Consider the following 23,166-nt stretch of genomic DNA (forward strand, 5'->3'; position numbering starts at 1 on the left):
AGAGACGCTTTGCAACCGGGTCGGCAAAGCAGGAAACCCCCCCCCCCCCCCCCCCCCGAGAACGGCTGAGTACGTTAGTTCACAGCAACGTCAAATTTGTGAGAACATCCTTAAATACTATGATCGGGTGACATAGAGGAGACGGCAGCGACACCAGGGTCAGAAACCCCCTGACAAGACCCCATGCTGCTGGGTTTCAGCCAACAGCTTCTATATTTAGAGGTTTGGTTAATTAGAGTGAATACATGTGTGTGTGACAGGTCTGTGATGGTGGTGGGGGTAAGCTCTTTAAGTTTACTACTCACAACTAATTTCTGATACTAAAAGACTTATTTTAAGATTGGAATGGGTTCAGTTTGGTTTGATGTGAGACCCCCCCGAGGTCCCTTTTGCCCGGGGCCCCCAAAGTCCCCTGACTCCTGTTATGCTACCATGGTCCTGAAAGTGTCAAGTGTTTTGTTGGCAATTTTTTTAATAAATTAATAAACCTGTTGTTTTTAGTTGCATCTTATTATATTTCCTACGTCATTCAGCTCCAACAGCTGATACAAACACTTCCTGTACATTCTTAGCATTCGTCACATGGTGATTAATAATAAGACAGAAGTAAACCAGGATATTCCTCATCACATCTGCTGAACATGAACAGAGTTTGTTAAATTGTTCTTTTAATAGAAGTCTTTTTTTTACCCTACGTATTTCAATTAAATCATAAATATCTCAGAACCTTCTTTAAGAGTCAATGTGATGACAGAGGACGTATTGTAGTCGAGAGTCATAATCATGGGCCTATTCAACAAATTACCATATGAATCTCAAAAAGTGTGCACTGTTACAATTACGAGAATGAATCAGAATCACGTCTGAATCTGTGAAGCGTCATATAATTGGATTAATTGGATTAATTGGTCTGAGCACTGTCTGACTCACAGAGCCAGATGTTTGCAATTTGTATATATATATATATATATATATATATATATATAGTGATAACGTTTTTTTTTACTCACATCCTATGTTTAATATCTTTGTCATCAACACGCAGTTTTAAAGTTAAGTTAATTTGTTTCTACCTGTACAAACCTGTGTAAACTATATATATATCATAGACTGTATATTAAGATGGACGACAAATCTCCACTTCCTCCCACTATCTAGAAATGAAGCCAAACTATCCCAGGTGTGAAGGCGGCCATCTTGCACATCCTGCGCAGTAGAGATACACATGCTCGACCAATCGTGAGCCTCAGCTGTCAATCAGGACATTTCACCTTGTTCAAAAAGTTCAAGTGCTAATATGTTCATACCTGAAAATAAAGGACCCTCAGAACTGATTCTTCTTCTCTGGTCGCTTCACCGAGTATGAAGCAATGTGGCCGAGAGCTCCCCCTTCCGGACTTTGCAGGCATAACTAATCAATCATGAACAAAGGCTGAACAGGTAGATCACAGATTACATGTTGTTTTTGTTTTTTTAAGTGGACCTGCCACAAAATGAAATATCAATTTAAAAAGTAAATATAAACCTAGTAAATAGTTGTAATGTAATGATATACCTGATGTATCTAAATCAAATGATTATAAAAGACTGTAGAAAGTATTAATAAGGACATTATGTAGAGATGAAATTATTAGTAGTATTAGCTAGTACCTTTTAGAGTAACTGAATGAGGGTGGCTCCATGTTTCAAAGAGATTCAATCAGCCCCGCCAGTGTGACAGAGAGTCAGCATGAACAATACCAGAACCCTGAAACTGAAGACATCAGATTAATTATTTATACCCATGATTTTCTGTAATGTCAAGTGTCCTCAGTATGAAAAGGAGGTTCATTGCTGAATGGCTCCTTTGCCACTTTGGAGCCGAGAGTGAAGCTGTATCAGTTTCTGGGAATCTGAAATTTAAAAAAAACTAAATGAATCACTGAGAATGTTTTTATATCATTTTTAAAAGCTACCCTGTTACAGGTGATACAGGATTTGAGTTGTCAACAGTCCTTTGGGCATCAGACCGATGTGGTGAAGCTCATCACTGGACAATAGAAGATGATGACGATGATGATGATGTTTTTTCTCATCTGCTCCCAGGTGTGAATGTTGAAAGTGTGAAACTAGGTGTGAAACAGGATGATGCAAGCAAAAGTCACGAGTGCTCATTTGATTCTCTAATCATCCTGGCTCCTTAAAATAACACATCCCTACACATCCACACACACACATATACACACACATGCACACTCACACTTGCCCGTGTGCAGAATTCTTGACGTCTTACATGCACACAATCAAACATCTCACGTCCTTGACAAAAGGAGGGACGGTCAAAAGACCACCTTATCGGTTTCTTCCGCCTTTGAAAGTCGTGGAGAGAATCCCCATCAATATCACATGAAGAGGCCAATCAGCCGTGCCTGATGACCCGGGTCTGACCAAAGCACCAGAGCTGCAGCCCCACGGCTCCAGAGACTCTATTGTCATCCACGAGACCAATCACATTGTAAATGCACATAATCACCGGGCTTAACAAGGTGGTTCTCTTCGACAGGCCCGGCTCAATCTCTTATCTTTGATTTTTTTCCTCCCCTTCCTCAGTAAGTGCGTGTTGACAGAGACACGGGGAAAATGCTTGTAATCGGAATGACATTACATCCATGAAGTGAGGCTCAGATAAGATTTGTAATTTTCTCAGAAGACAGCGAGTAACGACACAAGTGTAGAAACGTGTTTACTCAAGTGAATTGTTCGTGTGAAGCAGCAGTTTGAATAAGAAACGCTCCGACAGGTTTTCATACATGTGGTGCAACAGAATGAAATGTACAAGTAATTTACAGGAAACTGAAAGGACAAGATATGTGAAGGCAGTTCAGTATATTATGAATAAAGTGATAATTTTATTTAGTCTGTATTTATCACAGTATACTGCTTCTGCTAAAGTAAAATAAGTCTTATATTTAATCATTCTCAAGCAACAGCATTTCATGACAACATAAGCAGTGACAGCACTTGGATAAAAAAAATAAAAAGAATAAAGAATAAATTAAAAGCAGTTGCATGTAAATGAGTTAAGCTGCAGTAAAGTGATTGTGGGGTTAAGTCTGACACCCGGAGGGCAGAGTCAGATCATCAGAGTTCATCTGGTCTGACTGTCACACACCATCTCTCACCTGGATTTCATTCTCTTTGGTTTTCGGTCGTATTTGGTTTGTTTCATTTACCATAAAAGACCTTTGAGGATCAATCGTTACGATGCTCAAACAACCAGGAAGATGAAGATGTGTCTGCATCAGCCCTTAATAAAATCGTACTGTACAAGAAATCCCCATAACAAAGACAGGAAAACATGTCTTATAATATTAACACAGAAATATCACATTAACATATTAGTGGAATAAACTGATCATCTGGATGTTGAGCTACTGGAGTTATGATCTGTGTTTTAGTGCCCTCTAGTGACTGATCCCTAAACATGAACATGATTATTAATTTTACTCTCCTTTGCCATGTTTGGTCTATATTAACTCCTTTATCATCCATAATCATTATTCCACACTGTCCCTTCCTGAATCACGTTCTATATAATTCAGTTAAAGCTTGTTCACACTGGGTAAAATAAAAGGTTTATTTATCTGAGGCTGCTCTGAAAATGTCATAGATGTTTTGTGCATCATTTTAGACTGAATTTGTTTGTTGTCTTTGGCTTTTCAACACTATTAAAAGCATCAAATCAAAACACAAATCCACTTAATTATATTATTATCATCACTCTTTCAAAAGCAAATAAATATCACAGACAAAGACCCACACACTTCCCTACACAGTGTGCTTCCTCCACTGCTGCTTCAGCTTCTTGCACTGGTTGATCACGCACTACGACACCTGACGCCTACGCCCATGTGTTAATCCCTTCAATAAACAGATGGACGTGAACGTTGATCCCTACACATGCTAATAGAGTCTCTGACACACAACACAGGTGTCATCCACACTTGTGTCCTCCCACCCTGACTCTTGTGCCTCTACACAAACCACTCGACGTTCCGTATGCAAATAGCAACGAAGGCCAATACCCTCAGGAGGTAGCCTTAGCAAGTGGTTTGGGGCTTTGACGACAATCTCCACCTCAACACAACTAAAATGAAAGACGTCATTATAGATTTCAGAGGCCAGCATGCCCAAAACCCCCAATACACATCACTGGAGAACCCATAATCACCGACTTGCCCATTCCTCAGCACCAATACTAGCAATACGCTTGAATGGAACATCAATACTCACCAGGATGTCCAATAAAACCACAAATAGCAGCAGAACATAGTCAATAAATCATCCAAGATTACTGACACTCTCCTCTCACCAGTCGAATCACTATACCACAAATGCACAATCACAAAGAAACATATTCTGACCCCTCTCACCACCTCTTCCAGCTGCAGCCCTCTAGGAGGCGCTAAAGGATCCCTCCCCACCAAAACATCCCTATTTAAAACTGTTCTCCAACTCATGTAATTCTTTTCTTTCTTATTCCTTATATCTTAAAGAGTAAGTGGTCGTCTCAGTGGTCGACGGTTTTCTTTACAATCTTTACATGACACACGTGTGTAAGCTCCAACGACAGCACGAGGTAAGATGACCTGAAGTGCTTCAAGTGCCACCACCATTTCTACTCAAAGTGTTGACAATGTGTGACCTGTGTGCATCTCATGTTCGTGATGTGTTGTGAGTCCATCTGCAGGCGCGGTGTTAAATCACAGAGAGATTAGCATTGACTCTTTTTGACTCAACAGCAGGCGTCTGTGAATTCCTTTGTGTTAATCTGGTAAATATTGTCTGCTGTGCTCATCATCGTTTCTTGTGTTCAAAGTGATGCTGCCTGTATTTGCTCTCACTGACTCGTGCTCACACACCAGGCTGTGCAAGCACACCTCTGTCCTGTGGTCATTAAAAAGGATCCTGATTCTCATACACGTCCATCAGGAGTTATTCCACGTCCACCCCTTCAGGTGTTACTCCAGAGAAAGGCCTTGTTGTCCAGCACACTGGCGAGTTTATGGTTGAAGGGCTGGTGAAATTCCCTGAGGAGGTCCCTGGTGGCAGGAAGCATCGGACCCAGGTTCCTGTCCGCCGCCCGCCGAGTGTTGGACATGGGCCGTTTGGTCACTGCTGCCTCCACCTGCTCAGACAGAGGATCTGCGGGGACACAAGTAGATGTCTGACACATTGAAAAGGTTACAGAGGTGAAAGGTTGAGGCAGAAACAACCAATCAAGCAGCCAGGATGATACAGTACATGTTCTTTTTTCCTAACATGTACAATTAAATCAACGTACAAAGAGCAAGTCAGATGTTTTCTGAGCTTTTAAGTTACGCACCTACACTCAGAAAGTCAAAAACTTTCCTGAATGTCACTTTGATATTGGCTGCGTAGTCTTCCAGTCGAAGAACCAGCATCTGCTCCCGATGGAAAACTGTCAGCCAGTCCAGTAAGAAGACGACGTACATCCCCAAATTCAGCCTCACCTGGGGGAAGGATAAAGAGAAGAAAACATCTTTCCATTAGGTCTTGAAATTAGTTTGTCAAAGTCAAGAGCAGATGTACAGGTGGTGGAAAAAATATTCTATACAAGCAGATGTGCTGCACAACTGTATTTTTTGTGTCTTTGTGTGTTGTGTCATATTGATCTTCAATGGTTCTATTTAATAACATTTTATTTTATTCCATTTTTTTTCTTTTTTACCTGTATTTATTATGTACTTGGGCGGCTGTGATACCCAAATTTCCCCCATGGCGATCAATAAAGGAATATCTTGTCTTTATTGCACAGATGCTACAGGTTTAATACAGATTCACAAATAAGCTGAAACCTTTGGCAAATTGCTTTAATGTGCACGGATGATTTTATTGTACTTAGACTCAGATGAGTAAAAACTGAAATTATCGACATAGAAATATATTGTTTTTTTTATTTAGCAGCTTATGTCAAACAGACACAAAGTGTGAGTCTTTGATTAACTTGTTTAATACTTAAAATTAAGAGCAAGACACAGATGCACATACACTATAAATCCACGAGGAGGCACCATAGCACCTCCTGTTGAAACTACGCCTGTGATTCACCAGCAGAATGACACCAGCTTTAACAAATACACAAACCCTCCCTCTTCATCTCGTGCATAACTGAAAAGACTCATAAACAAAGAATCTCAGCCAGTTTTTCCTGAATGTTTCTTCGTTAGATTTGAGATTGATTATGTTTTCTTTTTTATTCCAGTGGTTTCAGGCTGAGGCGATTGCAGCTTTCACTGTAGTAAATCTCTCAGGATAACTGTGCTGTCACCTACATGTGGTGATTAGAGGTGACCATCAGACAGAGCTCATAACTCAGTGAGTTGCTGAGGGAGCACTCGCTGCCTGATAGGAAATAAACTGAAGGGTCTGAAGTGACTCTGGGAAGAGAGCTGGTGACATTTTTCTCCGCAGAGTGGGAAGCACATTAATGCAGTTGCATCACTTTATAAACACTTGCAGAACAGGTAGAAATGATTGAATTGGAAATAAGGTGTTTTTTGTTTGGTATAATTTTATATATTTATACATTTAAATGTAATTATTATTATCAAAGTGGTGCAGTGTCCATTCAGTAGGATGTTTATCTTGGCCTGTGTTGATGCTCCATGAGCTACTTCAAATGATTCCTTGTCATTAGTGAGTCCTCCTCAAACAGTTCTACAATATACTGTCAATTTTGTATTGTTTATTTGCAGAGCTTTTTATAAACAGTTTATGTTTCAGAGTGATGTCAGAAAACATTCATCCTGCCTGGTTTATCTGCATGAGGTCACTGTTTTTCATAAAATGAAACCGAATTAGCTTTATTACTATGAATGTTGTTGCCATGATGGAGATCAGCCGTGAATGTCTGTGTCAGTCCGATATGGTGAAATAAAAATAATCACCTGTGTTTTCAATTTTTCTTAATATCTTAATTATCGCGAGTCCAAATCGCAACAAACTCCGCTCTGCACTTCCTCAGGAAATCTATAATACACTTGCCAAGTGTGAAGCTGATTAGATTAATGGTTCCCAAGATATGCCTTCAACATACAGACGGACAGACAGACGTTTTAGTAGATAAACTGGTATTCAGACAGTTAACAGAGAGAGCATCATGTCAGCTTACCGGCATGGCATTAGAGAGGCTGGTGTCGTAGGCGCAGTAACGTATTGTTCTCTCAGACAGGCAAGAGTGAAATAACTGCACGGACTCCACGACCTTCAGATGGAAGTCTTCTGCCGACTTGTTCCCCACCGTAAAGTACAGGTAGTCCGAATAAAGCCTGGGAACACAGTGAAACAGAGGTGGAGGCCAGTTGGAACTGCAAAGTGACATTTTGCTGGATGTACAATATGACCTCTGATTTAAAACAAATACGTTCTGAAAATGATAGATTACTGGAAAACCACTTGAGGAAGCAACGAAAATAGTTTCATCACAGACACATCACATCTGTATCTATAAAGGCAGATGTGGAGATGGATTTCTCTGCACTACCTCTCCACCGGATCTCTGAGCATGACGATGATTTTTGCACCGGGCTGGATGGCGTGGATGAAGTCCTGGGCCAGGAACGGTGACTTGGCATCCTCCCCGCCTCCGTGGAGGTTGCTCCAGGCTTGGTTGTCCCACATAGTGGATGCACTGGCTTCACCTGTCAAGACATTGACAGTCCTGTCACTTCATTTAAAATGCAGCAAGGCGGAGCAGACATTCAGACATAACGTGGCAAAGTCAAGCAGAATTTCAGGAGTTGCTGTGGAGGCCTCATGCTCGAGCAGCTTTGCAACAGCAGCTTCTACTTCAGCAACAAAATCCAATTACGCAATATCTTTCTGTTGGCAAAACAAAGATCAAAGACACAAAATCACTTCAGAAAACCAAGCTAATATCAAAGATCGCTCTTCAAAAGATCAACACAACACGCCTTCAATGTCATTTCTTAATTTCCAAGGTGCATGGGTCTCTGTGTGTACTTTTACAATTGTACCACAGAATATCTAGAATAATGTGAATGGTATTTTCCTCTGGCTCCTCAACACAGGACACACAGTGCTTCTGAGGTCAGACACAAAATGAGCGACATTAAGGGAACAGGAGACAAAGGAGACCTGTGTTTTGAATCATCGTCTCAATCCAATTTTCCTGGCTGTTCAAAAGTACTCGGAAAGAAAAGAGTAAGTGAAAACTACAAAGGTAAGAGAATCTTCCATCTAAAGCACAATGGATGTTAAAAATAACAACTCTCTCTCTCTCACACACACACACACACACACACACACACACACACACACACACACACACACACACACAGACACACACACAAACACTTTGACATGTGTTCACCTGTTATTAGCCGGAGCGCGCTGCGGTCTCCAGATGGATTTCCATTGATTCCTGCTTGGATGTTAACAGCTGCCAAGTCAAACAGATCCAGGTAGTCCTGCACAGGAAAACTTTCCAAGACGCCATCTTTGGAATGGATATAACCTGCACACAGAGGTACAACAACATTCATACACTTTGAAATCAAAGAATTTGACTTTAAATCCGTGTCTTTTCTGTCATTTGTTTGTCTTTTCTCTGTTTCTAAATGACAAAATTATGTTTTAATCATCAGCTGGCCTCATAATAAAGTCTCAGGCACGTCCCAATGACTTACCAAAGCGTTTCCTGGTCCACCAGTGTGGCTCCTTAATGGTGTTGAACCTGACCTCCGGATGCAGCCGCAGTCTCTGAAACAAGTCGGTCGTGCCACACTTGGGTTGGCCGATGATGTAGAAGTACGGCAGGCAGCGCAGACGAAACACTTCGCCGTCCCTGTGGTACAAGTGTCGGTGGAAGTTGATCTTCAGTTGCTCACACACAGTCTTGAAGCCCTTTGAGCGCAGCGTGAAGAGGTTCCTCCGGTAGGGATCAGCACCGAGGTCGCCTGGGAACTCCTCGTACCAGCACGGGCTCTTGATGCTCGGCAGGAAATGGCGAGGAATTACCGAGAACAACTGCAGAGACAAAAACCAACAAAATTAACATCACAGAGCAAAGACAACATACCTGGAACAGTGCATCAGGGCTTTGATAAATTATGATTTGCAGACAGACATATGTTTTCATTTGTCAATCACGTGAGACTTGCTCCTAACTAAAACTAAAATACATCTCCAGCTGCAATTTTCCGTCCCAACACGTCCAACCCTCCCAAACAAACTTAAGGGAGCATGGATTTCATGTAGAGGCATTTCTGTGTTTTGTTTCCAAACCCAACCCGAGCCCGGTGCTTTCCCCAGTTACAGCCATGTGCAGTGTAGCAAATCAATTATATAGCCCAGCCACCGTGACCAAACCCAAGTCGAACATCATTTCAAAATTTGTGTCCAAACCCGGCCTGAACTATCGGATACCAGGTTGGGTGTGTAAGGTATTTGTTTGTTTGTTGGTTTGTTTGTCAGCTAGATTAAGCAAAAACTATCGAACGGATTTCCACAAACTTTTGTGGACAGGTGGGGTGGGTCCAGTACTCTTTGTTCACTTTCTTTAACATTGCGAGGGTGTTTTTTAACATTCCCACTGATTTCCAAGAAAATCATTCATGGATCATGATGGAATAAAATCTGACACAGTGAGGGAACTGAAATTTGGTGCAGCTTGATTGAATTTGGTCCTGTTGGGCCTTGGTGGAGGTATAATCTCTACTGAGTCTACGTGTTCACAGGTTCTTGTGATATAAAAAAGGTCAAAGAAAATCCATTATCCACAACTTGCAGCTGTGTAAATGATGCAGCACCTATGTATTGAATTAACCTTTAACCTTTGTATAAGCTTTACTCTTTCTACAACTGTTATATGCATCTTGTTGCTTTGAAAACTCAGTCAGATTTGTCAGTATGTGTAATACACACACACACACACACACACCACTAATTGGACGTCAACCTACTGACTCACTTGTGTTTCTACCTCTACAATTGTGATGCAGGCACAATCGCTGAAGTCCTCTCAACAAACACTGCAAAATGATTTAGGGTGACGTGGATCAGTGTGATGAGAACATGCAGGAAAATTGCACTTCATTAGCACGTAGCATCAGCAGTCAGTCGGATACGTAACCTGATATTAACCTAAAGACTCTGGTTCTAAAAACACGGACTGGAAACAGCCCTTCGGACAGACTCAACAAACACTGGTGATTATGAGTTTCAACAAACAGTCATTTGCTGCAGGGCTTATTGTAAAGTGTTTGTTGTTTGTCTCCTACAACTCACATTTGTCCACCAAAAATAAAGCAATCACAGTGGTCACTTATTAACTTTTTCCATTGGAGAAAACATAGCATCATTGCAGTCTGGCACTATAATATAAAAGCCTTTGTCATGGTTGGTCTAAATGTGTCAGAGCATTTTTCCACACACTTACAAGGGCCTCGGTTTCGATGACGTCCTTTTCATCAGGCACCTTCCTGGGTGAGTATTCCAGTTTGAAGCTGATGATCTTCACCAGCAGTTTCATGTCTATTAAAGTATTTTCAGAGGAATCTTCCGCTGATGTGCTGGTCGGGACGAACACAGGTCTGAGCTGAAAGGGTGTGGGGGTGAACAGAAGTCCCGTCTTTTCCCAGGGCAGGATATAGGAGGCCATGACGAGAAAGGTCAGTGTCAGGCCCAGGAGGAAACTGAGCAGTCGGACTTTGGAGACACTCCGTATGTTGTTCAGCGACAACAGGGGAGGCCACTTCACGTCCGGATTTTCAGGCTCGTTTGTGTCCCTGAAGTCCAAAAAAGTCCTGACGGGCGTTTTCCCATATTTCTGATGCATGGGCGAGCTGTGGAGCATCCAACTCTGCTCCGTGTGGGGGTCGCTCCCATATTTGCAGTCTGATTGTGACATAATGACATCGAAGAGCAGGAGCCAGGGAATTTGAAAGTTGAAGCTTCATCTGCAGGAGGCTGTGTGTCCGTCCATCCCAGTTTTTAATCTGCAGGTCTTCATGTCTTACTGTCCAGTCTTTGGCGACGCCTCCTGTAAATCAGAAACAGTTGTTAAAACACGTTGCACGGTTTCTTTTCAGTTTCACTAAAAGTGCAGCAGTATTTCTTTCTGTCATATCCCATAATTCCTAAAAACGTGGTATGAAGATTTTTAATATTGGGGTATTTAAGGAAGCTTCACTCCCCTCTGAAGCATCAGTGTGTGAATTTAAGACCATACTCCCTTCTATAGCGTGAGCCAGGTCTAAAATGTCTGAGGTCACAGAGTGTGTGTGGTCTGCTGGAGGGAGAACCCCTGCTTTACGATGAGGGCTATATAGCACACGTCAAGACTCTACTAAGAGACGTTCAAGGTCAGAATAATAGTTGCTCTGTAATTCAAAACTAAAAATACGCAATAATTCACTGTGAGCTACGGGCCTGCTGAGAGCTTTATTTTCTCAACCTGAAAATATAATTTTCAAGATCAGGGTTTTTCACACTGGGAACCAGTATGAGGTATTGATGCAGGTGGACACCAAGTGTGGCAAGTGCAAGCACTGTGTTTTTTTTCCCCGCCACATGAATAATAAGAAACTAGTGTTGTTATTTTGAGCGTACGGTGCCGTAAATTGCAGATATCAAAGTGTAAAATGATTTTGACATATTGCCTAAGCCAGAGATGTATTTACATTTTCTTTGGTTGCCGAGTTTGTAAAAACAATCCCACCGGACCAGGAAATGAAATCCGGCACCAGTTCCAGCAAACGTCATGGAGCGTTCTCTAGTTTTGCCGTGATTTTTTATTCTAACTGCACAACAGGGGGCTGTTATAGTACAGCGACAAAAACATTATGTGCAATATGTTCACACTTACTGTACTTGACTGAGGTGCAACTTCAGAGTGTAAAGATGAACCCATTCACATCACTGTGGACACTGAAAGTCACTAAACCAGTTCTACAAAATATACGTGATTACTGTTAGAAAACGAGAATCATTCATCGATCTTTTAAGTTATGGCTGTAGCTGAATAATGAACAAATTTACAACAATGAACAAATTCATTGTTGTGAACTAAACGTGTTGTCAAATCCTCTTTTGTATTCACTAACTTTTTTGAACGAAATGCATTGAAAAAAACTGGTCTTTTCATTTGAAGGGAGAAAAAGAATGAACTGATTCACTTCATTTATTTTGTTGCCGTTTCATTGTAAAATCAATACGGTGTCACTACCAGCAAAATGAACGTCCTTAATGTTCACCTTGTCAGACAAAATGAACCGAACCATGGTTCCTTTAAAACGGACCAGGATCCCCTCTTTTTGGTTGGACTGTGAGCCTGCGATGGGCAAAGAACGTGTTTCTGACCCTGTTATGGGCCTCATTTAATAAAATATAATGACACCACTGTCTAAATCACATTCTAGTGAATGCTGCTACTTCTGATACCAATCCTGACTCCTGCCTTTTGTTAATTTGTCCATGTTTTGATGTTGTTTGGATGATTTTTTTTTAATAAAGTGTAAAGCCCTTTCTATCTGTGTCCCTCATTTTATTCACGTAGCTGCTTTTTTGTCTCTTCCATCCAGGTAATTGTTTTATTCTCTGCAACTATTAATCTAATATTCCCATTAAAGATTAACGTCTGGTTAGATCACAATTTCAAGCGTGCGGGAGAAGAGAGAGATTTGGAAATGTGACGGAATATAAAGAGGACAGTGAGAGTCAAGGGTAAAGCGTGGAGTGAAGAAAGAAAAGCAGTAGAGATGAGAAAACAGTGTTAGAACGAGCAGAAAAGAGCCTCTACACCTCTAAAGTCTGAAGAATCGATCCATGGTGGGAAGTGAACAGCAGGTAGGTTTGACTGAGGTGAAAATCCTGCTGAGTCAAAATATAAAACCTGTAATTACCATTGCATTAGATGCATTTGTTGTCCTAAGTGCACAAAATATCACGACTGATCTGGTATCACAGCCTGAATGGGATATTACTCATGTTTTTAATGCCTTGGCAAACCTCAGTCTGGAAAGCCATGAAATCATTTCACCGAGCACCTCACATACTGCAGTAAATATAAGACATATATGTCTAAAATATACTTTACTACTGTGTATATGTTAGGTTTTTTTTGTCTCCTATGCAGCTACTGTACTGGAAACATCTTTATCATCTTCATGCTGTTTACTCTATATTCTCCAAGGCACCAGCTGTTGGACTGACTCTCTGTACTGAAAAGAATAGTTTAGAAACACAGACCTTGTGCCTGGAATTTGCAACAAAGAGAATTCAACACTCAAGACTTTTTGTGACATAATATACATATAAGATGAAAAAGAAAAAGACTGTACAATCTGTGATTCAATTGGGTTTGTCCATGTCATACAAAAAACTACACACTACCATTCTTGATTTCTGCAGTAATGCTGGTCACACATTCCATCCCAAACCTTGGACCAAATCAAGATATTACAAAACTTTCTGGCTCAATTTTCTGTTGCTTTGGAAATCCATACACCCAAGGGTATTACTGCTAATATTTTCAGGGAGTCCATGACCTTTCTCTATCAGTCTGAGATGTACCATTTGTTAAAAAGAGAGGTCAGAAATTAAAGGCCAGGTTGCAAAATAGTCTGAAAAGCATATCTTTTGTCCCTGTGGATTTTTTTCTCCACTTTTGACACCGAGTATCCCTCTTGTTCCATCTGCAGCTTAATATTCATTTTGCGTGAGATATTGCATAAACTAAAGTGCAGATTTCCATGAAATAAAGGCTCAGAGAGTGAAACCATTTTATTTCAACAACTCTGGTTCTTCTAATATCAGCCATGAGGTCAAGCTCTTTAAAAAAAAATCAATAGACTTGTAAATCCCACTCCTCTCTTTTTGCTGTCAAGTCAAACCACGTTTTTTCAACACAATCCTTCATTGATCTGAACAGAGAGCAGAAGGTTGTGCGTAAGTCATTAGGATTCATCATCTGGGAACTATGGACATTTGTACTAACTTTTGTGCTGCTTCATGAGGTCATTGTTGATAACTTTTTACTTGTTGGTTGTGTTATTGGAAAAGTCAAGAGATCACCAAATTCATGAGAAATGATTAAGGACTTTTAATATCTGTTTAATATCATGATAATCCATCTGGCAGTTGATACGTTTCACTCTGAAACACTGATGTCAATTGGCACTAAAAGTAAAATCCAATGATCACAAAAATCCGAGGGTTTTATCCTCTGCGAGACTAAAATATATTCATAAAATTTCAAGAAAATCCAATCTGTAGATGTTGAAATATTCCAATATGTATTCAAATTGCCAAAATGACCACTGGCACGAGTAAACTAGAAGAATTAATGTTGGGCAATGTTGTTCTTCCCTCTTTCACTGTCATCTTTTTAAAGCCTCACATGGGGCACCACTTCTACGCAGCTTTCATCATGATGTCTCAAACAAAACTGTAATTTGCAGAATTGGCAACTTTAAATAAGTTTTGTTATGTTTGAGATGTTAAGTCTTCACTGCCTGTCCGGAGGCCACTGAACCTCACAGATGCTGTAGTACTATAATAACAATATGTTGAGCTGTGATTAAAGGTCCATCATATCAGCAGCTTGTGGCTGTTATAGAGACAAACCACACAGCTCATTATTTTTATTTTAATTAGACCACAGCTGCACAGATCCCACAGCTGTGTGTTGAATTTCGAATTCAACCTTTTGCTCTGGTGATGAATATAAACAATTGCTTCTGTCAAACTACAGGTCAGTGTCTTGGTCCTTTTATCTGCTTCCACTGAGTCTTATTTATTATTTAATTAGATTGAATACAAGACTTTTATGCATCTGCTTGATTGTGTAGGTAAAACACATTACTGCACACTTGATGTACTACGTGCTATCAAAGCCAGGCTCCCTGCCACCCCCTGACCCGCATCCTCTCATTCATCCCCCACTGTCTACCCTTTGTGACAAGATGAAGCCAATCAGCCTCTGCTGCAAAGAAACCAACTAAACAGAGAAATGAAAATCAAGCTCCCTGCAGAGCTCTTCACAGTCAAAATGCCACAAGCCATATGCAGATGCACATGCGGCTCTGTAAAGCATCAACATCATGACGTCATGAAATAGAGCTTGAAACAAATGTGACACAATGAGAGGATTCACCATGACCACAAAATCTGTTTTAAGAGCCAGTGCTCAGTAAGCACACACATTCTCGCCTCTCCTGAAACATGTTTTAATCGAGTCTTCATGTTTATAACTGTGTAAACACATTCTGACCGTGTACAGTACACTGTGACCGAGACTTGACGGAATGCAGGGAGGAATGGGAGGCACCAGGGAAACCAGTGTCACAAAAGGAAATAAGACAGCCTCCCTGTTGACTGGGGAGTCAAACAAAGATTGATGGGATACCAGACTACAGTAATAATAAAACTCTCTTCATGTGGATGAATCAAACGTTATTTGAAGGACAGAAAACAAAAAAAAGATACTCTTAGTTGTGTTTTCCCTCTTTCTCTGGCCCTTTTCTTGGACAGATTAGGGATGAAATCTTGACAGGAAATGGGAGAACTCCTTGAGAACACAAATAGAATATCTGAGGAAGCGGATTTCATCAGTCTCATCAGGCTGGACTAGTCCTCCCTTTCCTTTCCCACAGCGCGTTCATTTAATGTCAGCGCAGAACGATCGCCTTCACCAGAGTCTGACTCCTTAATCTGTAAAATAAGCAGGCTGTTGAAGTCATGGTAGAGTCTAAACATAACAGACGTGTGCTAAGAAAAGCACCAGAAATATTAAACCTCTTGTTTAACAGTGGTGTCTGTCTTGATCAGACAGGTCACCGCACTCCACCTGCACATCTGGAGTGCAGATGTGGTCCTTGGTTAAACCGTACATTTGTAAATGCATATCAGTGTATATTATTGCATGCATATGTTTTTTTATAGCAACGGGATGTTTGCATTAGCAGCACTTTAAATCCGATCTGACATTAATAAGAAGCAGAAAACATCTGAAACCTTTGTCCTTGTGTTTAATGAGTGGGTCTGAAGACAGGAGGGGGATCTGAAGTCAGCCTGGGTGTGCAGTGCTGCCTCTGTCATTTAAAGGGTGATTCCATTTCTTTCTATTACTTGGGTTGAGTTTTGGACACTGCTTTGTATTGGTGGTGTTAACGATATTTATTTATAGTCACAAAAAAACTGCTGAGATTAGGAACATGAACACATCTCTACAATACATCTGACAAGGTGACAAACAAGTAGTCAGACAACATAACGGAGCCAATATGCTGATAATATTGACTGATATGAGCCTTTCACAGACAAATACACAGTGTTTATGTTTCTTTTATTTTACAGAATAAACAATGCAGAAAAGATGTGCATTTATATTTTCATTTTCTTAATTCAAGCTCTATATATTTGATTGTCTTTGTGTTTTCATTTTATGTATTGTTAGTTAATTTTATGGTTAAACTGTCAAATATCAAGCCTCAATTACATTTCTTCATCATATGGGATTGATAATGACATCTTAGGAATCATTGACACTATTAAAAATATATATATTAGATAGAGATATTATATGTCTGCTTAAACATCGCTATCAGAAATGTTGATCTGTATCAACATCAGCTCCCAAAATCCATATCCGTTGAGATCTTGTAAATTCACCATTTTACTAAGTCATTAAACCAGAAGTGTCAATATCACTCTTAACACGAGGTGTGAAAAAAAACCTGTTCCTTGTCGTCTTGATTCTCGCCTAAAGCGGCTATAAAACAACATGTGTGTGTTCCTCTGTGTTACTAAAGGACAATGACTCACAGTAGAGCCTGTTCCTCCTCTGCCTGATCACATTCTTCCAGTTAATCAGCCAAATCAATAGGAAGAAAGCAAAAGAAAAAGCTTGTCTGAGTTTTGGTTTTCAATCAAGATTCCATGTTCTCCTTTAACCTGACACGTGTATCTTCTTCAGTCGTGACCATGATGCCTCTGACTGAATATGTTGATGAAAAAACATTCACTGACAGAACCTGTCAGCGCAGGATAACTGCCGCTGCTTCGAATCATGGGTGGAGACCTGTGACTGTGGATCTGGTTTGCGCACACAAAAGGCTTCTCCATGACAAGTAGCAGCTTGACGTACTCGAAGGATTTCTCTTTCTTTGAGCCAAATCATGTTAACGCTCTCAGCTCATCTAAAGAGTTTAAATGGTAAAAGTAATAAGTTCTTACTTGTAAAGAAATATTATTCTGAATGTTAAACCTTTAATTGGACTGTAATTACTATGCGTCAGGAACATGATAAAAATACCTTATGAGTCAGTTGAGACTTCTGTGCCTACGTTTGACTTGGAGCTCTGCCTGATCCCACATTAAAACGATTCAATACATTAGAGAAAATATTAATCTTGGATGTACTTCAGGGTAAAGCAGCACATATGCAGCCAATTAAAGTGTTATTTTTCATCTTTACTGTTTGGAAGCAGCCAGTCTGCTCGGTATGAAACTCACATTCCCATATGATTGTGGTCAAATCGAGATTAAAACTCATATAGAAATTAAATCATCATACAGTCACATGGAGATATCATTGTTACTTTGCTTCCACAAACCAAAATTAATAAGCGCCATTACTAGGCTAATGTGGCTCATTCGCACTGATACCCAATTCATCTGGAACACAACGAGAGGCGCCATAGACTTCCTCTAATTACTGTACAACAAAGCACTGGTTATTGCTAAAAGAGGAATTATGTGCATGCACTTATGAAGAAGGCATCACCAACATATTGCAATCAGCAATGGATGGTACTACTTCTCTTTGGCATCTGGCGGCAGATGGTTGTGATGATGATGCTACTCACAACTGGTTTGACATTATCTCAAGATTTCAATGCAAAATCATATTTCAAAGTAAATCGTGCATGTACTAACCAGGAGTGTCTATCAGGTGAACGTAAATGTTTCTGAAGACAACTGATTTGATAAGAAGGAAATGGAAGAACTCAGCAAGCAACATTTTGATTTGAATGTATTCATGAAAAGGCGATAATTTCTTTGGCTTCAGAAAGAAACTGTTTGGAGGTGAAATCTTTGAAAAGAAAACTTAAAGTGATCGAATAATAAACTTGTGTAACTTTAGAAAAACCTTATTTTCTCCAGTACTTCGTAAAAATAGCCTGAGTATTCATGGAGAGTGAAGGATAAACATTTACTTTAAACTATAGAGTTCAAACAAAACATCATTGGGTGGAAAAGAAAAAACAAACCAAGACAAATTCCGCTGAAAAGCATCATCCATCCGGAGAATTACTCAACAGCATCGAGCACAACAACATGAGAGTAATAGATGCAGATAAAAGTTTGAAGACATTGAGCCGTCTTCGCTAAAACGGATTTCAAGCTAGAAAATAACGCAGAGCTCATCTTGCATTTCTACGGCTTGTTGTCATCGCCAGTTTAAAGATTACCAACCCTTGAAAACACTTAAGTATCAAGCAATCCTCCCACATTCCTAGAGCTCTGTATTACAGAATCCTTTTCTTCCATTTGTGGGGGACCCCCAGAGTCCAGTCTAAACAATCTGATATGGTACAGCTCTCTCGCTCTCCCCTCTCATACCTTTAGCATTACATAACCCCTTCTCGAACAGCGGCCGTCGCCAAAAGAAGCACATCTCAGCAGCTCCAGACATTTGTTTCCACAAACTCGTGAGGGCAACCTAAAACCCTGCTGCCCACCAGTGCAGGGCTGGGCGCAGCAGCCTGACAGAGGGATTGTCCTGGGTGTGCGCCGAGTTATGCAGCGTGGAGAGAGGGTGCTACTACTTACGAACTGCCTCTCATTAGCAATAAAATACAATTTAGCAGCTCCACAAGAGGCAGGTTTGTCCAAAGGTCAGCTGGCTACCTGTCAGGACCTCCGCTCTGCACTGTGAGCGGAGCTGCAGCCCAGTTATTGGACCAAAATGGGAAAAGCAGGGGAAGGAAAATGAACTGAAATGTCAAACGGACACAGCGGGTGCACAACAAACGTCTCGCACATCCACAGATCTCAGCCCTGACTTCAAACTGATCCTCTGCAGCTGGAGAAAGAACACACAAATCACTTCATGGCTTGTTTGCAAGGGCGGGGGGGCTGTGCATGAAGAGAAGCCATTTAGGGATAAAGGAAGGAATTATAAGCCGTGGCGGGAAAATCTTGCATCTATGGTCAGATGTTGACTGGGGGAACTCTCTGGTTTGTTAATGTTACAATAAACAGAATAATAATTATGAGATAAGACGATGGGAGCATGTGTACAAATGTTTACAGCAGTTTATCTTCGCTGCTTCACGTCTGTGGTTCAGTCTCTGGTGGAGTCTTTCTACCCCCCCCCCCCCCCAGAGACATGACACTGAGATATTCTGCAGCTGTTCAGAAGATTCACCCAGGAGGAAGTTACTGTTCAGCAATGCAAGGACGTAAACACATATGTGCTCAGGGGAATTTATAGCTTATTATGACCTTTAATAAATATGTTTATAGTGTTTTTTATTTATTTAATCTAATGTATTATATTGTTTAGCTTTCTAATTCACTCGTTTAATTAAAGTTTAATTATTCTATACATATTTTTATATTCCTTTGTGTTTTTATTGTTTACTTGTTTATTACTTTTACTGGTGTCTGTTTCATTGGTGTGTACTTTGGAGAACTTCATAATTTTGACTTATTTTTATAGTGTTTACTTTTTCATCTTTCTAACGTATTAGTTTAGCTAAGGTTAACTGTTCACTCTATATACTCCGCTCACACTGGATATATTCTGTTCAGAGGTGAAGGTGCTCTCCCAGCCCTCTCACCTCCACACAGGTGAATTCATAACAAAACACAATATGAGGACAATGCACTTCTGTATAATTACGCACGTCCAGCTGAATAATACTCAGCAAAAGTATTTGTATTGTACTTGAGTACCTTAATGAAAACAGATCTACTCACGCTGGATCTGCGTCGTCTCGGTCCACGAGTGTCTTCTGCGCTGTGGAGCCGGAGGAGCTCACACCAGCCTGCCCGGTGTCTGCTGCGTGGAACGAGTTAACCCACCGGTGACAGTGACAGTATCCTCAGCGTGAACACGGTTCAATCTGACCGAACACCGGCTGGAGCTGTGGCGACGACATGTGCGACTTTCCGGAGTCTCCATCTGACTGAGCCGCAGCCTCCCCCACTCACAGAGGGGAGCGGAGGGGTGGAGGGGAGGGGAGGTGCGCGCGTGGAGCAGGAAACACCAACAGTATAAATAAATCTTGTTTACATCACAGCCACCAAATGCTCTTGGTTTATTGATCAGGTTTATCATGAATGTCGCTTTAAAACCATTCAAATAGATTCAGGTTACTTCTGTCAACTCTAATCTATAACCTAGATTATTATAAATCATCGTACTTATGGAAACATACTTCATTCAGTGCAAGAAGCGAGTAAAGGAATAAGAGAATAACTCTCCCCTCAGGGAATAGACCATCAAAACTAAGACGTTTCTTCAACAGCACTTACTGCAGAACCATTCAAATCACTAAATGGCTCCTCAAGCCTACATCAGCACTTTACAAAGCAATAAGCACCACTGAATTTTATTGTATTTTGTATTTTAGTGTATTTGTAAGCACCGGACATCCTATTCTATTTGCACTAGTTTTTACTGTATTTAATTTTATTCTGTATTTATTCTGTATTTAACCATATGTTTTTATGGCTTAGGGGTTATGTGTTTTGTTTCTTTTCTTGTTATGTGTTATGACTGTTGTTCGTTGTGGGCACACTGAGGCAAATTCCAAACAACTGATTTTTTAAAACCTGAAAATTTTAAGGCAACTTCAACCTTGAATTTGAGTAAAAGTTGAACCGACTAATTATTTTTGATCTGGTCATTTATCTTTCATAATTATAAAAACTTAACATTTTGAGTTCTAAGTACAAAGAATTTCAGTGTCACTGCTCACCAGGGTTATGGTGTATTCCACATGTATATGGACTCTTCTACTGACCCCTCATATAGAGTTTACAGTAGGTTCAAAGTCCTAATATGTAACTTTATTCAAAATGTATTCAGGATTTATTCAACCAAACACCTGCAGGACGTCATGTGAGACGAGAGGTGACTTAGCATGGACACAAAGCCCCTGAAGAAATGCTCAGAAGACCCTGTTTTTGCCTTTATGACCTGAACTCGGGTCAGAACTTATAGTTTCATGTTTCGCCCTCCAAGTGGAACAATTTTTAAAAGTTTTCAAAGCCAGTCAATATTCTTTGTTCTTTATATACAAGTATTATTACAAGTTAGCAATTTCAAGTTTTAGTTTTTTTTGGGTGATTTATTGTTAGAAAACCCTTTTTAAGACCAAACTTTGAAGCGCAATTCCCCACTGAGCTCATGAAGCTGCCAAGAAATCAGTAACATACATTCACTCCATTGACTCTAAATGATCCATTTTATGTGATTTGGCTGCATCACAGTGGTTTCATTTTCATAGAGAGAGACGACTCTTTGAATAAGTTTCACTCGCGCTTTGAAATAATAACCATATTATCATTTAATCTTTTTGGATGCTCACCATTTGTCCAGTTTGATGAAAAGGCATTGAAGCGAAAACACCGAGCAGTTTGAAGAATAGATGTCTTCAAGGCTACAGTGACCTACTTTTCTTGTAGGCTGTTCTTCTAACTTTTAATAACTTCAATAGGTATTTTATTCTTGTGACAGAAACGCTGATGTTTCTGTAAACAACATTGTGCCATCAGGGACATTTCCAGTTCCCCACAGGTGAATTGTGGTCTTAATGTTCTGTTGAAGTAATGGGATTTTTTTTCCCGTCATTAGCTGTCATGACTCACTCTGTGTGAGTGGGAGTCAGCGTGGATGTTTCTCAATGGTACATTAGGCCTGAAGATAAAAACACAAGTTGTGCTGAAATGAAACTGAGCTGCAGGTCTGACAGTGGTGTTCGTAACTTTGTTTGTAAAATACAAAACCACATCCAGTTTGATAGCTCAGGATTCTGACAGAAGAAAGAAATCATCGTATCAGAAACATTCAGAATGGTGCAGGATATTTTCAGTGTAGTAATTGTCCCACGTCCTGGCTCATTTACTTTTCTTGGAAACATGTTTTCTTCAGAGGAAGAATGAATTTGATATTATTGGTCAGAGCTGAACATGTGCCATGCAGATCTCAAGTAGACTGAACAATCACAGTCCCTGGAAAGCAATGTAACCCTAACCTCATTCTGGATAAGACATTATTTTGATTTGCTAATAGTACATTCCATTCATATTCCCGATTATATGTTACTCACCACAGTCTTTATTTTATTGTATCTATGACTCAATGCAACATCACTACTGGTTTTCACTGGTAACTGCTGTTCGTCGATGTCGCAAAATGCTGTGAAAATGCCAACAGGAAGTTACAATGTAATTAAGATGTGTAAATATCTGCATAATGCAACTTAGGTCGGATTGGTCCTTCCATCCAATATCTGTCCTGCACATCATAAACTAACCACAGCCTGAGTATCCAGAGAAAACCCAGACACAGAGACAACAAACTTCACATAGAAAGACAGGGATTCCAACCGGAAAGTTTTTCCTGTGAGGCAACAATGCTAACCACCTTACCACCGTGCCACCTCGAAATACTCCATGTCTTAATTGGATCATTGCTTATCACATGATCTCATTTGGGTTAAGGTCATCAGAAAATACAGTTAAAATGGCTTATTCAGACGTTTGTCTTAATTAGATTATATTGGTGTCAATGTGCATATATATACAATGCATATTTGTCACCGTTTCACAGTTGGAACAGAGTCACAGTTACATTCAGCCTGAGTCATGTTTTATTTATCTGAAAATGTATTTACATTATTCAACTCCAGTGCAACAGTTCACATTGTCAACATGTCACAGAATCCGAAAAAGAGACGCCATCAAACAACGAGATATATCCAAAAAATGCTGAAATGTATTTCCAGCAGCAGTTTTATCACCACAGTAAAGAAACCTTTGGTGATGAAATGAAACCCTCCCCGTTCTCTGTACATCACACGTGATGGAGGCTGCCGCGCTTCCTCCTTCTCCGCAGGAAGGAAATTA

At 40.3% G+C, this 23,166-nt stretch overlaps 1 protein-coding gene across 5 annotated transcripts; it reads right to left on the reverse strand.

Annotated features, from left to right (window-relative positions):
* Positions 1–2,253: 2,253 nt before the first annotated feature.
* On the reverse strand, positions 2,254–20,231 carry LOC117775723 (carbohydrate sulfotransferase 15-like). Of its 5 annotated transcripts, none has more exons than XR_004616311.1 (9): positions 20,011–20,231; positions 10,463–11,065; positions 8,712–9,051; positions 8,396–8,539; positions 7,547–7,703; positions 7,175–7,331; positions 5,366–5,513; positions 4,904–5,184; positions 2,254–4,627 (listed from the first exon to the last, which is right to left on the reverse strand). XR_004616311.1 is itself a non-coding variant. In XM_034609098.1 (9 exons), the coding sequence occupies exons 2-9, from the start codon at positions 11,033–11,035 to the stop codon at positions 4,994–4,996; spliced, it is 1,503 nt and encodes a 500-aa protein (XP_034464989.1). In that variant the 5' UTR covers positions 11,036–11,065; positions 20,011–20,231; the 3' UTR covers positions 2,254–4,993. The 5 variants fall into 5 exon arrangements, 4 of the variants coding, with proteins under 4 accessions (XP_034464989.1, XP_034464988.1, XP_034464992.1 ...); XM_034609098.1 differs by having other exon boundaries at positions 2,254–5,184; positions 10,463–10,798; positions 11,006–11,065; XM_034609097.1 differs by adding an exon at positions 12,826–12,894 and having other exon boundaries at positions 2,254–5,184.
* Positions 20,232–23,166: the final 2,935 nt, after the last annotated feature.

This window comes from Hippoglossus hippoglossus, chromosome 15, assembly GCF_009819705.1.
Source record: "Hippoglossus hippoglossus isolate fHipHip1 chromosome 15, fHipHip1.pri, whole genome shotgun sequence".
Classification (NCBI taxonomy): domain Eukaryota; kingdom Metazoa; phylum Chordata; class Actinopteri; order Pleuronectiformes; family Pleuronectidae; genus Hippoglossus; species Hippoglossus hippoglossus.